A 17,502-nucleotide genomic window follows, 5' to 3' on the forward strand; every position below is an offset into this window, starting at 1 on the left:
ATTATTGTTACTCTTACAGTATTTAAAAATAAAATGCAACACAGAATACTATTTGGTGTTTTAAAAATAGTCTGTTCGATTTAATATAACACTTATTTTTAAAATTTGCAGATGCTATTTTGAAAATTTTCAGAATTTTTGCTTTGCACGAATTTGTGAACAGACTGTATTCATCCACAAATATTTGTGCGTAAGGACGAGTATTTTAATTTAGATTTGTCTAAATATTTTGAAAATTTCACAAATTAGGTTTTTTGAGAAAATCCAAAAACTAAGTAATTTTATATATTTATATAATATATTAATTTTAGTCTAGCGTCTATCATGTGTACTCCGAGATTAAGATTACTGTAGAATTTGTATGATTCAGCTTGTTTAAATAAATACACAGATAAAAACGTATTTAATATTTTTTTGGATGAAGTCATCAACTTCTCGGACAAACAAACAAATAAAATTTAATTAAATTTCTTATTTCCTGAACCAGTATTTCTGTTTTATAAACATTTCCAAGAACTCTTTCATCTTATCTCCAAGACAAATTACAAAATTTAAACACCAGATAAACTCTTTTTTGCGCTCGCTATAATCTCAAGGTGCACCTAAAATTTGAGTAATTGGCTCTGTAGTTTGGAACAAAAACTAAATTTAGAAATGTCAAAACGACCCCATAAATAAAATAAGCATTTTCCCGAAACGTCACCCCACACACACCCCCATTTCGCCTCCTTCGCCCTTTCTGCAACCCCCCATTCAAATTTAATTATCCCGTTTTATTAATTATAAACAAATTGGTACATTGATGCGAGCGGTATATTGAACTGCAGGTCATAGACCTGGTTTGCACCCCTATGTTGACCCATTTACCCCCCACTTTGACACACTTTGCAACAAGTATTGACGCAATTCTCCCCACCTCCCAATCGGTATGACGTCATTGCAACCCCTCGCCCTAGTCCTTCCCGAGCGCCAATATTTGTTTATTGCCGCCCTTATTTTAGCAACAAAAGTCGCCACCGCGCCGTCGTCTTAGCCCGAATTCTTCCATTCTCCAGACTTTGTAAAGCAAAAATTATTTTATTAAGGGTGTTCGTCCCCTTAGGGACAAAATCTCCGGTTATCAGTATTCCGCAAGAGCGCCATAAAAGCAGATTAATTGCAGCAGCGGCAACTCTGATATTTTAGAATGAAATTGTCCTACTTTCGGGATGACGTCAGTGTGATGTCATTGATGTGGTGGGGCACTGCGGGAAGTGGGTCAAACAGGGTGCGATGCCCTGGATAGCAGGTTCGAGGACGCTGCACAGGATTCATTCTGGCTTTTGGGTGAATAGCTGTTCTAGCTGAAACGCTCTTCTCTTTCAAAGCCTCTCTCTCGCTTCGGCACACCGTTTTATGAATCAAATTTCTGTTTTATGAATACATTGGCAATTATTCACGATTGCTGGCAGGGCGAGGGATGTCAGCCAGAAAATGGGGCTAGTGCGTCAGAGAATGTTATATTAGAAGAACAACTTGAAAGCGGTTGGGGAGTTTTTAGTAGTTAAGCACGAAACTAAAAGAGTGGGAGGTGGTTATTGACAGGAGTTGATGACGATCGCAGGGAAGTTCTGACTTTTACAATTTACATTACATTAAACTCATCAAAATTTGATAGGCGTGCCATTTAGGAAATTAATATCTGGAGCGGGGTCTCGGCGTTTCTGGATTGCTTACAACCGGTTATGGATCCGATTTTTTCTAAAACTATAATTTAACCCTCAGTGGTTCTAGAGGAAGCAATTTGGAGTTTTTGAATGCAGTTATAAGTTGATTGTTTCTGTCACCGTTTTTATCCCAAAGATCGCCTCATAAAAAACAGGACAATATAAGGACGTAATTTTCTTAAAACTTGGAGTATCTCAAGGGTTCATATTTGTTTTTAGATTTAATGAATGATCGTTAGTGTTGTACAAGTACCAAAAACATACTCTTTGATGATGACGCAACGAAAATTAACAAAGTCGCAAATTATTGAACCGATAATTTTGAAAATAAAACGTTTTCGGGTTGAAACGCTGAAATTTGTTTATGCACCTGCTCAAAAAAATTGATGACGTCATGAAATTACTTTCAAAATCTCACTTGAAACCCATAGCGTCACATCTTCCTCTGTCTGTGGTTTAAGATTTAGTGATATGGTGGGGGTTCTGGCTCATTCTTATGGAAAATTATACAAGAGAAATCGTAAACATTTCAGAAATTGTTCGAACATTTTAGGAGTGAGTTTTTTGGCACATTTTGGACACACTTCGGAATTTGCTGGCTCCTTTGTGATCTTTGCGACTTGGAACTTTATTGAATTTTTACTTTTCGAGCTTAAGCTAAGGAAGTATTGTAATAAACTCCATCGAATGACTGGCTAATTTCATGTTTTCTGGACGTTTTATAACCATTAGAGTAGGAAAAAATAGATCTCCCGTTTCCGTCCGTCTGTCGTCTGTCTGTTTGTCTGTTCGTCTATCGTTTATCGTTTGCCTGTGTCGATTTTATTAGACAGAAAATCTCCGAAATTACCGAAACGATTTTTATCAAATTTTAAATACACTACCAGACAAAAACCGGATACTTGAATATTTGTAACTTTACGAAATGTTTAGTGTTACAACTTTTTTTACTTTTTATTTCTCGAGCGTAAGCGAAGGAACTATTGTAATCGAGTCCGTCGACCGACTCTCTGTTACGTTTTCTCGACCTTTCATGACCCCTACAGTACGAAGAAATAGCTCTCCTATTTCTGTCTGTCTGTCTGTCCGTCTGTCCGTCTGTTCGTCTGTCTGTCTGTCTGCCGTTCCGGATTTTTATTAGACAGGTAATTGTTGTCAAATTTTGTATTTATATTAGGAATATAATCTAGATGGTAAAACGCTAATCAAAATTTGTCTAATCATCCCCACCAATAATGTGATGACGTCACTTCCTACACATGTAGGTTATGACGCCGTGTTTAGTTTGTTTGCCCGAAACGTCCAGATTTTTGCAAAAAAAATCAAAATTATAAAACAACATTTTACAATTTAATGATAAATTTTTAATTAAAATATATTTGCTTATCCCCTCCAAAAAAATGATGACGTCCGCTCAAATTTTGCCGAATAAATCCTATCTAAAATGTCCAAAATATGATGAGTCTGTACTTGTGATTTATCATTGCGTTCATATTTTTTGTATTTGCTTATAGAGGGTGACTCAAAAACATAAATTCGTGAATTTATTTTATTGATTTAATCAGGAACTGCGAAACCGAATGCTGTGAAATTTTGGAGATGTCTTAAAGTTGTCATAAGCATGGTAAATTTTTGATCAAAATGTATTTACTCATCCCCCTAAAAAAATTGTTGACGTCACCTCAAAATAGCGTTGAATAAATCTTAAATGTTCAAAATATGATGAGCCTATACTTGGGATTTATCCCTGCCTTATTATTTTTATAAATTTGCAAAGTGTCTCCCAGAAATTAATGACTGAGTTGTTAAAAAATAAACATCCAATCAGATTTAGGAATTTAACTCGTTACTATGGAAATTTACAATTTAACACCTTTTAAATTTAACGAGTCTTGACAGGTTTAATAGGGGCAAAATCAGTTAGCCCCGCCCACTCGCCCTCTATTTTTTCAGAGGATTATGTTATTTGCCAAAATAAGTTTTACCTTGGCAAGTAGTAGCCCCGCCCACCCGTCCTCTATTTTCTCAGAGGATATGTTATTTGCCAAAAACACTCTTTTCTTAGCAAGTACTAGCCCCGCCCACCCGCCCTCTATTTTCTCAGAAGCTATGGCATTTGCCAAAATCAGTCTTATCTGAGCAAGTACTAGTAACGCCCACCCACCCCTATTTTCTCAGAGAACATACCATTTGCCAAAATAAGACTTATCTTAGCAAGTACTAGCAAATACTACCGTCTAAGAAAATAAAGGGCGGGTGGGTGGGGCTAGTACTTGGTAACATAAGTCTTATTTTAGCAAATGGCATATATTCTGAGAAAATAGCGGGCGGGTGGGCGGGGCTAGTACTTGATAAGTAAAATAAGACTTATTTGAGCAAATGAAATATCCTCTGAGGAAATAGAGGGCGGGTGGGTGGGCTTAGTACTTCGTAAGATAAGACTTATTTCGGCCAATGACATATCCTCTGAGAAAATTGGGGGCGGTTGGGTGGTCTTAGTACTTCGTAAGATAAAACTGATTTTGCTTCTAATAGTCTTGTAAAAACTACCATCTGAGAAAATAAAGAGCGGGTGGGCGGGGCTAGCACTTGGTAACAAAGCGCTTTTTGGAATATTTTTTACAAAAGGTCAAGTGTCGGGGTTTTTTGTCTGGCAGTAGATTTTAGGAATTCGTATAGACGAAAAACGATATTCAATATGTAACTAATCATCCCCACCAACAATGTGATGACGTCGCCTCATCATTTTGCGTAGTTAAGGTTATTCCCATTTGACGAAATAATATATACTGATGTTCTCGTGGTTTATGAATCAGCCTTGATTTTGATTACAATTACTTTACAATTTTTTATGCAATATTTTCCACGTGGTACTGATACCTTGCTTCTTATCCGAAAAAGTTCTTCTTTATAGCCCTGATACACAAATAACTTTCCTTTATTCACACTTTTCATAAAACTGATGACGCCATCTTGATCTGCATTAATGTAAATTTAATAGTCAGATTCGATTTAAAAATATTTATACAGGGTATACATTCGTACACATAATTTTATTGTTCTTTATTCAAATTAAAATATTGATGACGTCTTTTCAGAAATTATCAAATAAAGATTTATTTTCAAACTCACACTCACGATGTTACACCAAGCCAAAGTCAGTTCTTTAGAGATTTTTAAAAATATATCATACCTCTACCATGAGCAGTACAAAGCTAACGAAGAAATCATTAATGAAGAAGTTTAAGATCCATTCAAAGAACGGCTACACTCATGTTTTCTCATCGTTTCATAACCCCTAGAATATGGAAAAATAGGTCCTCCGTTTCCGTCCCACAATTTTATATGTATTGTCGGTATATCGTACAGATGGCAAAACCATAACCACAATTTGTGTGATTATCCCCTCTAACAACTTGATGACGCCATCTCAAAAATGTTCGTAGTAAATGCTATTTAAGTTTCGTAAAATGACATATTTCTGGACTCGAAACAGACAGATTTTCACAAAAAATCCAAATTGTGTAACAATATTTTGTAACAGTACAACAGAGCAAGTGTGTTAAAAAAATATAACTTTACTGATTTCAGGAATTAACACGAAAATGCATTATTACGTGAGTTACCAATTGCTAAAATTAACAAGTAACAACACAATACTTTCGTTGTACAATTTTATAAATTTCCTAGTTCTTTACAACGACAGATCAATTTCAAACAATAGTAAAAGCAAATCTTAAAAATAGACGAACACTTGTAAGACGCTTTTAAACACATACTCCCACTGCGATATTTTTAGCCAGTCTTAAAAAAAAATCTCTGGACTAATATCCGTACCTGATCTAATTTAAAACAAGATTAGGGAATAATTAATTTGAATCTTAATTGTTGTAACTTTTGGCGGACCTGACCAAAGCAGTAACGAGCGAGAATCTAACATAAACATTTTCTAAAAGTGGCTTTCCTTTCAAGACGACATCGTTTTCAAATAACAAATAAAGCAATTTTTATTAAATATAATGCATAAATTTCCATTAACATTCATTTAATGTGATTCTGATGATCTTTTTTAACCAGACGGTGTATCCATAAAGCCTCTGACGTCACCACTTGACCCTTGCACCGTTTCCAGTTCTCTCCAGAATTTCGTTTAGATCTTTCCAGGAACAACATTCCACTTCCGACCCGAAATTAATAGAAAATTTGATTTTCTTCTATTTGATGCATGAGCCAAAGGTGTCAATCTAAATGCTGCCGCTAACCTGTTGGCATGACAACGACTATGACGTCATAGCCCAGTCACGGCTCTAAGGTTATATAGGTCAGCTATTTCTAGCTATCTGCACTGTAAATATGCCTGAAAATACTCAATGAACTTACATTTATTCAAGCAATTTATGAAAGCATCCGGGTCTTGCGGGTCTAAAATAGAGCCCCCCACGAATATTATATTATTGATGTTTTCAGTTGGCTTAAGCTGAATTAGTTTCCTTGGTAAATAAAGAGGGAAGAATGCTATGTGCTAATTAGTTAACAGGATTACAAAGTGCATTCGCTTCGAAATAGTACAAGTTTTTACAAAAATTAGTTGATTCGGGTTTGGGGGTATATCTGAAAATTTTTAATTGTATTTTATTCCTTCGTGCATTTTGTTTATGTGTGCGGTCATTCAACCACTGTAAACAAAGCTCTAGTTCTGCGATTTTCCACTTATAAGGTCATACAAGGCGCCACTGGCAGTTCAGCAGGAGGCGGTAAAAGCAGGATCTGTTTCAGGAAATTTCAAGAAATGAAGCGCCATCTCGCGACGAAGTCTGCAAGCTCGAAAATACACAGTCCTAATAATAATCAATACCCACTTGGTGGTTTAAACACTTGAACTATTTTGGCAAGTAAAGAACAGAATTCTAAAATAATAACATTCATTTTTAGCAACTAGATAAAATTATTTTTGGTTTAAACTAGACCGAAGGAGCTTTTACTGAAGGAAAATCGTAATTTGCAGTGTTTGTCAGATATACAGGATGTCTCATTTTGATTGTGGCCAAAATTACTTCAAAACTACTACTTGTATAAGAAATGGATTATGACAATAATTGCAACCTACGTTCAATGAAAAAAATACAACGACTTAGATCTGAAAATAGTTGTCTCGTCTCATTTTTGAAAAAATGATACTTTTACGTACGTCATGACATCTGCCGGAAATAAAATTTTAAAAATATGTTTGGCACACCTACAAGAATGCGGGTTTTCATTTCGCACGATTATCGAATCAAAGAATGATTTTGCTCTTCTTTCATTCTATACAAATAGAGTTAACTTTCAGAAAATAATAAATAAAAATCCTTGCCAACCCACTCTTCCGGCTATTTTCGTCCATTCTATAAACAAACCAACCGATCCGATTCATTTAAATCTTGATTTCCCTAAAACCTCCTTCGCAGTTAATATTGACGTTAAACCCATCAACCCAAACAAGCAATTGCTCATCACCGCAGTTTATTTCTATCATAGGAAACGCTCTATTTTTGGTCCGAAGCACCTGCCAACGACGCCAACAATGTCCCAGCCATAAACCCGCATTTCCCTTTCGCCTCCCGATTCTTTTCGAAAGTCCCTAATTCATTTCGAAAATGGTTCGCCCCGAAAATCTCGTTTTCTGCACATTCGCCACAGAGGTATCGAATACCCCAAGTCTATTTTGGTGGCGAGGTAGTGGAAGCTACCTAAATGGTGCACGAAGAGGGGCGCCAACAACGGGTGGGGGGCCTCCCATCCGGCTAGAGAGTCCCGAAGGAACAAATCCAACAGTCAGCACACGAAACTCTTGTTGGCTGCTCACTGTTCCTCGTATCGTAACAAAGGTACGTACCTGTTATATAACCGACCCTTGGGGGCCCATCAAGTGGCTTCGAGGTGTTTACAATGTTCGTTTTCTGCGTCCGAGAGAGTGTTCTATTTTGAGTGTGTAACTGGAGAAATGTGGAAGTGGCGGATGCCAAATTTGGCGGTGTGTCTGTGTCGGTTATTTTCAACCCGAGCCAAAAATAGATCGACGGATTGTTATGAAACGGTTGGGTCATAGATTGGGTTTTTATTACTAATTTGGGTTTTTTGCAGAACAACACAACCCTTCACCATGGCGGACGATGAGGTTAGGTGAGTAGGACGATGAAGGGGTTAATAATTGGGTTTTTTTTATTAACTGGGGTTTCTTTTTTCATGTACTTCGTCTACTTGGGGTGTACAGTATGAGGGTAGAATCTGCTATGCTAGCAAAAGCAGGTAAATATCTTGCATGCAGAAAGTGTGACACTAATGTGATCTACTCAAATCGACAACGAGTAGACTAGACTTTGCTTTTAAAGTATAGGTAGACACTCTAGACACAAATCTACATACAAGTAGAACAAAAAATATATCAGACACAAGTAGTTCCCCAAAATATTTTGTATCCAAAGTATACAAACAAAAAACACCCCTAAAATTAGTGAGTAGTAAGTCTTCGTGTAGATTCTTCTAGTTTTTCCCGCTATCTAGTATAGTAGTACATAGTACTAGTAGATCCAGGAGCTGAGTAAGTTGGTGATTGTTAAATGTGACTAACCGACACCAATCTTCAACCACCACAATTCTAATTTTTATTATTTTTGTTTCATTGTGAATAACTAGACACAATTCGTTTTTGAAAAAAAAGCACAAAAAAATCTAATCTTGTCGCACATGTTTAATCTTAATTCTGCGTTATCTCTTTTTTTTACGCAGAAATTACTAAAGCACAATTTTTGAAATTTTTGCACCCCTTAACCACGAAAACACGTCATATAAAGTACTTCTTTATGTGGCGTTCTTCCACTTTCACCCTTCTAATCTTGCGTTGTCTCTTTTGCAGAGAAAAAAGCTCGAGGAGGCATGTAGCCCGAGAAGATTCCGGGTCACAAGTGTATACAAAATAGCATGAAAATGCTACTTTGTATACCAGGGGTAAGTATACTGACGTGGTTTATGAGCAGGAAAAGAAGAGGAAACAGGCGGAGATCGAGCGCAAGCGCGCTGAGGTCAGGGCCCGCATGGAAGAGGCCTCCAAGGCCAAGAAGGCGAAGAAAGGTTTCATGACCCCTGAGAGAAAGAAGAAGCTTAGGGTGAGTATTACGAAAATTGGAAGATTCAGATTAGTAACTGTGTCTTGAGTAGTTGCTGTTGAGAAAGAAAGCCGCTGAGGAGTTGAAGAAAGAACAAGAACGCAAAGCTGCCGAGAGGAGACGCATCATTGAGGAACGTTGCGGTAAACCCAAACTCATCGATGATGCAAACGAAGGTAGGAAGCTAAGTTTGTACTGTGTATGAGACGTTACTATAAGACAACACGTTTTTGAAGTCTATGGTAGCGTTTAGGGTCAGCGTGAACGTAATATGTGTTTTATTTAGATGATTTGCAAAGTACCTGCAAAGGTTATTATGACAAAGTCTACGCCTTGGAAGCAGATAAATACGATTTGGAATATATCGCTAGAATGAAAGACATCGAGGTTAGAATAATTGCATACAGACGGTATTGTTACTCTATATGCATGTTCTAAACTGTAATTCGTTAAGATTTTTGCTTTTTGCTCCGGGACGAACGAATGCAGTGAGCTATTTTTGGTTTTTATGTACGTATATGACAGTGTACGTCTGTTTTAAGTACTGTCCCCTTCTACGCTATATTTGTATTTTGTACGCATAGACACCCACAATACAGACATGGGAAGGAGGGTCGATCCAATTACGTTGGTTCAACCGTTCCTTGCTGATTTAACACGTTTGTCCCACGCACGTTATACATTCTAGGAACTACTAAACAAGTCTGCCAGAACTATCATAAACGTATAGCAGATCTAGAGAATCAGAAATATGATCTTGAAAAGGAGGTGGAAGTCAGAGATTTTCAGGTAGACTGGGCACTTGGAGGAAATGTTGTACTGCACATGCGATGCGTAGAGAGATCATAACACTCACACACTGTAGAGCTTCTGCACAGTAATAGTTTTCGGAGCCGAGACGAAACAACTAGACATCAGTTTTTGCATTTTGAAAAAATACACAATATCGACACTACTTTTTCTCAACAATTTTTGCTTTGCTTTCCCTTTCTGTGATCCCGTACTCCTCGAGGTATCGTCGGAATCGTCACACGCAGAAAAATGTGCTCCGGAACCTGGTCCTTTGTTGTGATAACTGTGTTATTTCTTCTAGCTGAACTTCAAACTATTTGTCAAAGCTATCACCAAAGAATTTCGGGACTTGAGGGGGATAAATATGACTTGGAACTAATCGAAAGACATAAAGCTGTTGAGGTACAACTATACACGATACACAGGCCTTGTGATTTTTAGTAACCGAAGAATGGCATTCTGGGCGACACCAGCTTCAAAAATTCTCAGATTTTTTAGGCTGGTTGCTATTTTACGCAATGTATATATTTTGCCGAGCTATGTACTTAGGACTACTGTTTGTGTTCTCCTATGTTGACTTGGAGAATCACCGTTCCCGACCATCAACCATTCCATACCGTTCCCATATTACACACGACACACCTTTTCCCTGGTGCATAATTCCGAACGGTTCTGAATCATGCACATGGGCTCTCAGCGGTTGTGTACTTTTGCTGACTGCTGGTTCCGTTTCCGATTCTAGGCCAGCTTAAGAAGATAGTGAAAGACTATTATGACCGCATGTACATTTGCGAGGAACAGAAGTGGGATTTGGAACGCGAAGTCCGAAAGCGAGACTGGGAGGTACCGACAAACACTGTTTTACGCTTCACATCATACATACAACGATATTTCTATCATCATCGATTTTGATCAATTTTAAACACTCGATCTTGACTTCAGTGTTCAAAATTCGTCAAAACGCACAGTCAGTCCTGTGGTATAATAAACCAATTATAATACTTGACATCCGTTGTATACTAAGTTGAAGTACATGAAGTGTTAAGCCGTATGTTCCTCTCCTGCGTAACACCACAGTTTTAACTAACCCCACTAATACGAAGACACCCAGGGCTGCTCTCATCAACAGATTTCATACATTTGTATATACTCAGTAACTCCATGTTGCAAATTTGTTCCAAACAAATCTGTAACATCTGCTGGTCCTGAAACAACCAAGGCTTTCACCTCACCCTCAGTTTTTCAAACGACGTTGCTTTTTAACAACCTGGCAATTTTTTCCTCGAACGGCATGGCTCTTCATGCTTTGTCGATTTTTGACCGTGTTGTTTTTTACGTTCCAAATCGCCAGTTTCGTGACAGGAAGGAATCGGAACCTACCAGTTTACAGGAATTCGAAGTGCCATGCTCGATCCTTTTTTGCCAGTCCTTCAGGCGTTTCAGGATCGGTTAATTCATTTAACTTGTGAATAATATTAGGTACTGTTCAGGACAGCACGGACGTGGTGGTCTGAACATTTAGTAGCTAGAGCTTTCGGAAACCCTGAGTATGACCAGTTTCATATAGTCAAGATCCCATCATCTCCGGAGTCACCGTAACTTCTCTTTTTACACTTTTGTCATGTTTTTATTACAGAAGCGACGATTTTGCAACGAAGTTACGTTTCCCTACCTCCCCCAGTCACTTTTCTGAGAAATGATTTTGTATTTTGATATTTCTCATGGCTGTATATTGTGTATAATTTTTTGTAGTAGATTTGTTTTGTTGATAGTTACAGGCGGAACCCCCATATTTTGCTATTTTGACCCTTCATTGTCTAGTCGTCTTGGTATCTAGCCTAGCTTTTCACTCTTGCCTAATTTTCCTTTAGTTACTAACCTACATGTCGTTTTTCGCAAAGTTTTCGCTTCTTTATTTCTTCTTGGTGTGAGCTCTTTGTAACTGCACCGCCTACTAAAGTTTGCTGTTGTGCGATGTTGTTCCTGTTACGATCCATCAATCGAAAGAACAACATTGATTTACGTAAGGGCTCTTTGTCACAATTCTAATTTTTCGCCATTCTCAGATCGCCGACCTGAACAGCCAAGTTAACGACCTTAGAGGCAAATTGTAAGTAAAACATCGTCACGACTGACAAAACACTTGGCAAAAATTTTTCCCGCAGCGTCAAACCAACACTAAAGAAAGTTTCCAAATACGAGAACAAGTTCGCCAAATTGCAGAAGAAGGCAGCTGAATTCAACTTCAGGAACCAACTCAAAGTTGTCAAGAAGAAGGAATTCACACTTGAAGAAGAAGATAAAGAGGTAAGATCAAAAAATTTCTTTCTCGAATAAAAGTCGTTGACAGAAAATATAATTTATACTAAGCGGTCTTTATTTAATTTTTCAAAGAAATGTAAAAACACTAAAAACACAATTAAATAAAGACTTGCACTAGCAAAAAGTGGCCACGATTTACGGCGTAAGTCCTGCCCACTTCACAGAGTCTTCAACGTGCTAGAATATAAATTTGTTTTTCGCAGCCCAAGAAATCTGAAAAAGCCGAGTGGCAGAAGGGGAAGTAAATTAAGGCGTCAACATTTTTACCATGTCATAACGATATTTATTTCAACAGACACTTGAATTGTTAATAAAATATACACAACACACTTCTGCAATTATTATCTTTTTCTCGCCTCTTTTTTCATTTTTTTTTCTTCTCGGGGGCTTTTTTAATACCCTACTTTTTTGTAATAGAACTAATTTTTTGTGCAATGTTTTTGAAAGCTTTTTCTTTTTAAACGGAAAATGATCAGAAAGGTGAGCCATTAGCTTTGCTAAATTTCGTTGCTTTTAATATTTGCTGTATTGTTGTGAATTTATATTTCACGTTCAGATGTCGCTAAATTGCTTTAATAACTTTTCAGAATGCTTCAAAAGCTGATGCAGCTGCTAAGGTAAAGCTCAGTTAAGTCCACAGCACTGTAGCTCCGCAATTCCATTTTTTATATTTTTTATTGCAGCACTATAGCTCTTACACAAACCCAAATAGATGTGGTGAACGATATTTTTGATGGTTTTATTTTTTTATTAGATTTTTTCAGTACCCTGCATTTATTGTAATATTTGCTGTTTTTTTTTTCGAGCTTGTCTGCTCTGATATTAATTTTTCGTTTCGAATTTCCAGAAAAAACCAGATTGGTCCAAGAAAGGAGAAGAGAAGAAGGTACAGGAAGCCGAAGCATGAACACCCTTACCCCTTTTTCCCACTTGTCAGGGTTACCAGTATCAGATTATATTTTATCTAATGGATATCTCTATTATGTATTTTATAAGGGTGTATTACCTGCACGCACCTCTGTATTGTCACTACTCCTGTATTTGTAAAGTACGTTATTAAAAAAATCTTCAAGATGGATGTGTTGTGTTGTGAACGACCTTTTTTCGTCATTTTTTGTTTGTGTTTATTTTATATAATTTTTGTTTTGATATAATTTGTCCTTTTTATTTTTGTTTTTTTTTTGTTTTTTAATTACCTACTACAATTATGATTTTTTTCTTTTGTATATTCATTTTTCACTCATATTTTGCAAATTTATACATACAGTTAACTCCATAGCGAGTTAACAACTATGAACTTTTATTTGTGTAGTTTTTTGAAATTAGTAGTTTGGTCAAGTATATATTTTTTCTTTAAAGAAAAATGATAATTTTGCAAAAATTCAGATCTCTATTTTTTTTCCGCGTAATAGTAGTAGTAGAAGAGTAATATACTGAAAATAACTCCATCAATAGACACTCATAAAGAATAAGGGAGTTTTTAAATTAAAAATCAGTTCAGATCACCTAAGATTCATTTTTTATTTTGAATACGACGGCGGCAGTGGCAGGTAAATGTCACGTGTATCATGAGCACAGTATAATCAAACATCTATTGTGTAAAAGAAAGTCGTAATTTATTGGTAAGTACTCTCCCGTTTTATTTTTTACGAAACTGTAGTTTAGCCCATGATTTTTTTTTTAACGAGACACTAGCTGAGTTATAAAATCATTCGAAAGGACTGAATACTATCTCTAATGATTTATACATAAATTTTTTATAGCTAACAATTAACAATACATACGACGTTTCGACAGAATTGATTTATGTTGACTAATAATGACAGTTGTGCTTTTTTCATGCGTTTTAATTAATAGAAATATTTTTAAAAAATCATAGCCACATTCATTTCATTTACTACATAGTTTGACTTTTCAGTTAATATGTTATTAAAATTAGTTTTTATTTTACTTAAATATCTACGCTGAAAGCGAGATATGAACTACAGTTTTATTTTATGGAAGTTTATATCAAGGTAAGAACACAATGAAATATAAATAAAATAAATAAATAAATAAAAGAAAAGAAACATAATACTTGAAGACTTCGTCACTTAAAAAAGTCCAAAACATTTCGCTGACAAGTAAAAATGAAAAACAATTTTCAGGAAGGTGAGGCAGAGGCACCGCCTCCAGAGCAGGCTCCACCCGAGGGAGCCCCCACGGAAGGTGCAGCCCCTCCAGGTGAAGCCCCACCTCCATCCGAAGGCGCACCAACCCCCGAAGCTGGCGAAACTGTACCTCCTGCTGAAACAGCGCAACCGGTAGAAGGAGCACCACCTGCAGAAGGTGCCCCCGCCGAGCCAGCAGCACCCGTTGACGGAGCCCCGCCCACGGAGGGAGCCCCTCCGACGGAAGGAGCCCCACCCGTGGAGGGCGCTCCCTCTGAACCCCCGAAGCCAGAAGAACCCGCCAGCGGTAAGTACCACCCATTTGACCTAAAATCACCTCAACAATGATGTTGCTGGTTATTTCAGGCTTCGAAACCTTTAAACAGCTTGTTATTAACGAAAATTATGACATAGTAGCTTTACCCGAAACTGTCTTAGCCCCCACTGACAACAAAGAAGGTGTTTCTATCCCCAATTACTCCCTAGTTGAGAACCGTAAAAATAGCGGAGAGGGTGTGGTTTTGTACATTAAAAACTCGCTAAAATATAAAGTTGTAGATTTAACCGATAACCCCGAAGAGCGTCAGTTGAGCTTCGAGGAGCTCTTGGATAAACTAAAGCAGAGTGGTAAGTGCTTCATGATCGATCACGTCATTAAGCACTGTACCATCGTCATGGGAGGTTGTGGTGTGACGGGGTAGTGACGATGAATTTGTTGCAGCAGGTGAAGCACCAGCTGAAGCTGCCGTAGCTGCAACAGAGGGTGAAGCACCTCCTGCTCAACCAGCAGCTGAAGGCGAAGCTGCGGCTCCTCCTAGCGGCGACGCTGCACCTGCAGCTCCCGCCGCCGAGGGTGCTCCTGCTGAACCCGCAGCCCCTGCTGCCGAAGGTGCTGAAGCTCCTGCAACCACAGACGCTGCCCCGGCACCAGAAGCAGCTGCAGCTCCACCTGCTGAACCTGCACCGGCTGCAGCCGCTCCTGCTGAAGCACCGGCGGAAGCTCCTGCAGCTCCTGCACCCTCTGAAGCTCCTGCGGCCCCTGCAGCTGAGCCTGTCGTGGAGGTGCCACCAGCTGAACCAGCGGCTCCTGTGGCCATAGAAGGTACAAAATCCTAGACACCAAATTAGGTAATACTTGATTTTTTTTTCTTCATTCTTTTACGAATGGATTCGAAGGTGCCAACATTGTTGGAGTCGAATTTTCATGTCACTTCATGCTCAATATTTTTTAGAAGATAACAGTGATTACCGTCGATAATTGTTTTATTGCTGTAATCTTATCATTGACATTGTTGCCGTCGATAACTGAAACTGTGTCAATTTTTCCAGCTGCAGCCTGAAGATTATCCTGCCAAGCTCCGGTTGTTCGCTTGTTTGTTCCATTTGCTTACTGTCTACTGATTTTCATTTTTCTTTTGTTGTAGAATAGCTTTAAATATATTATTTTTACCACGCTGGTGTTTTTGTTGACGGAAGCGCTAGAACCATGGTCGTAAATAAAAGCCCATTGTTGCGGTTGGTCCTACCCATCAACTAACAGTCACGTGACGCGAGAGCACGCGTATGTTAGAAATTTAATCCGTTCCTCCGTCAGTGCGCGACTGACAAGCAATAGTGAAATATTTGTGTTGTTCGTCGGCTGAAAGAAACATCGTGGGTAGCAAAATTACCATAATTTTCTTATTTGGAAAGAATTGTGACAATGGGAAACAAAGTGTTTTTCAAAGTTTAAAAAAACGCCACTGGCTTGAGTGAGTATTAAAAATGTTTAATTAATTCTTTCATTTGGCTTGAAATAAATGGCAAATTGAGTGACTATCTGGTGAGGTAACAATTAGGTGTCTTACTTGGTATTTTATTCCATCAAGGTTAAATGATGCATAGAAAATTCAAATTTATACCGAGGCAACGTACCTTCGTAGTTTTATGTAAAGTACGTAACACGGTTTTTAGCATATTTGTTATACACGTTAAATAGAGTACCTCACTGCATTGTAGACTCGATTTAACAAGGGTTATCAATTATCAAAGATAAAACTTAAGGTCAATTGTGACGTACTTAAATATGTATACTTAGTATTTGTGGTAAAATTTCTCCATCTGTTTCAAGTAAGTGTGACTTTACCCTTGAACTACACATTTTTTTATATCACGAACTCGCTTAAAACGTACGATTACCGCATAAATCAATTACAAGCTTACGAATAAAATTCTAGCTTCCAGTGTCAGTGCAAAAACCACGCTATCCAACACATTGTTTCCTTAAAGTAGGTGAATAAAACAAAAAAAGGAGGAAGGAAATGCGCAATAGGTGAAATATTTAAAGAAACATTATCAGTATTCTTTCCTCATACCGTGTGAGAAAATTAAATAGATAAAACACCCAAAATGAAGAAAGTCGTTAACAAGAAAATTATCTAAATAAATATTATCGTCATTATTACATCACACAGTGTGAGAAAGAAAAATGTAACGTTAGTGGTATTGTTTGCAGAGTGACATTTCTAAACCGTCTGTCATGTTGTTTGAGCAATGGTAGTTCTAATATTTAGCTAAGAAATTCTTCCCTACTGTGAATAGGTGAACATTGTCAGTCACAAAACCGGGTCGATGTAGTAGCACTTGCTTAATATCAACAGCTAATTTATGGTCGGATTTATAATTTTCTAAATGACTGATAAAAGTTATATCGTGTGATAAAAAATAAATGTGGTATAAGTAAGTCTTATCTAACAAGTGCTTTTTAGAGATTAGAAACTAAAATAGAATCACTTATTAAACAACTATTAGCTACTCTAAAAGTAAACAAAAAGAACTTTAGCACACTATATATATTTTTTTTATTATCAAGTTTTTCAAATATTACATTTTTAGCACGACTTCGTGTGACGTTATCTTTTTATTAAGTAAAATGCATTGCATGTGGCCAATACCTGCTACTTAAATGTAAAGTGCATTAGGAGAATTTGATCTTGCACGATTTATCTCTAGTGCTAAGCCAAACTACTATAAATTTAAGTAATTACGTCACATTTATTTTTAAGTTTAAAGGTGATTGATAATTAAAACATACAACAATAATGCATATAGGTATGTCATTTGCATTTTACTCTGTAACCACGTGCGTCGTATAATTAGCGTACATGCCGTGTATACCAAAGTACCAGTAGTCATAAACCTCGTATTTTATTTCTGTTATTGTTTTCATTTCTTTCATTAGCACCAAACACAGACCCAACGAAAATACTTATTTCCCTCTAGCGATCAACCGATTACGCTCATTGTTTTCCTGACTTATCGTTCGAAAGTTACGGGTCTAGAACAATAGCCTGGTGGTCCATAAATTACGAAATATCAATCGTTACTCAATAATTATTCTAATTAACC

At 37.3% G+C, this 17,502-nt stretch overlaps 3 protein-coding genes across 18 annotated transcripts in view; all 3 read left to right on the plus strand.

Annotated features, from left to right (window-relative positions):
• Positions 1-7,482: 7,482 nt before the first annotated feature.
• Wupa (wings up A) lies at positions 7,483-13,039 on the plus strand. 14 transcript variants are annotated; one of them, XM_064051339.1, is made up of 9 exons: positions 7,483-7,573; positions 7,830-7,863; positions 8,602-8,619; positions 8,723-8,851; positions 8,904-9,027; positions 9,945-10,045; positions 11,710-11,753; positions 11,809-11,950; positions 12,813-13,039. In XM_064051339.1, the coding sequence occupies exons 2-9, from the start codon at positions 7,849-7,851 to the stop codon at positions 12,870-12,872; spliced, it is 633 nt and encodes a 210-aa protein (XP_063907409.1). In that variant the 5' UTR covers positions 7,483-7,573; positions 7,830-7,848; the 3' UTR covers positions 12,873-13,039. The 14 variants fall into 14 exon arrangements, with proteins under 14 accessions (XP_063907409.1, XP_063907402.1, XP_063907439.1 ...); XM_064051332.1 differs by lacking the exon at positions 9,945-10,045 and adding an exon at positions 10,386-10,486; XM_064051369.1 differs by lacking the exons at positions 9,945-10,045; positions 12,813-13,039 and adding exons at positions 10,386-10,486; positions 12,169-12,294 and having other exon boundaries at positions 7,484-7,573.
• Positions 13,040-14,094: 1,055 nt separating this feature from the next.
• LOC135143964 (skin secretory protein xP2-like) lies at positions 14,095-15,567 on the plus strand. Its single transcript, XM_064076221.1, has 3 exons — positions 14,095-14,422; positions 14,840-15,217; positions 15,445-15,567. Exons 1-3 carry the CDS (start codon positions 14,095-14,097, stop codon positions 15,453-15,455), a joined length of 717 nt encoding a protein of 238 aa, XP_063932291.1. The 3' UTR covers positions 15,456-15,567.
• Positions 15,568-15,652: 85 nt separating this feature from the next.
• LOC135125741 (CD151 antigen-like) overlaps positions 15,653-17,502 on the plus strand; it is a 30,803-nt gene continuing 28,953 nt past the window's right edge. For 2 of the 3 annotated variants that reach the window (XM_064051403.1, XM_064051417.1), the window contains exon 1: positions 15,653-15,866. The gene's annotated coding sequence lies outside the window, so the exon portion shown is untranslated. Of the gene's footprint in view, positions 15,867-16,186; positions 16,225-17,502 lie in introns of those variants that run through there. The other variant, XM_064051410.1, reaches the window with a different exon arrangement.

Source organism: Zophobas morio, unplaced genomic scaffold (assembly GCF_036711695.1).
Source record: "Zophobas morio isolate AGI-343-1 ecotype UQ-CSIRO unplaced genomic scaffold, CSIRO_AGI_Zmor_V1 ptg000002l, whole genome shotgun sequence".
In the NCBI taxonomy this organism is placed as follows: domain Eukaryota; kingdom Metazoa; phylum Arthropoda; class Insecta; order Coleoptera; family Tenebrionidae; genus Zophobas; species Zophobas morio.

Excerpts from the sequence above, each read along its gene's own strand:
- LOC135143964 (XM_064076221.1), top strand. The coding sequence starts at position 14,095 with ATGAAAAACAATTTTCAGGAAGGTGAGGCAGAGGCACCGCCTCCAGAG. Across the intron at positions 14,423-14,839 it reads GCCAGAAGAACCCGCCAGCG|GTGAAGCACCAGCTGAAGCT; the intron begins GTAAGTACCACC and ends TTGTTGCAGCAG.
- Wupa (XM_064051339.1), top strand. Across the intron at positions 8,852-8,903 it reads AGAGAAAGAAGAAGCTTAGG|TTGCTGTTGAGAAAGAAAGC; the intron begins GTGAGTATTACG and ends TGTCTTGAGTAG. Across the intron at positions 11,951-12,812 it reads TTGAAGAAGAAGATAAAGAG|AAAAAACCAGATTGGTCCAA; the intron begins GTAAGATCAAAA and ends TCGAATTTCCAG.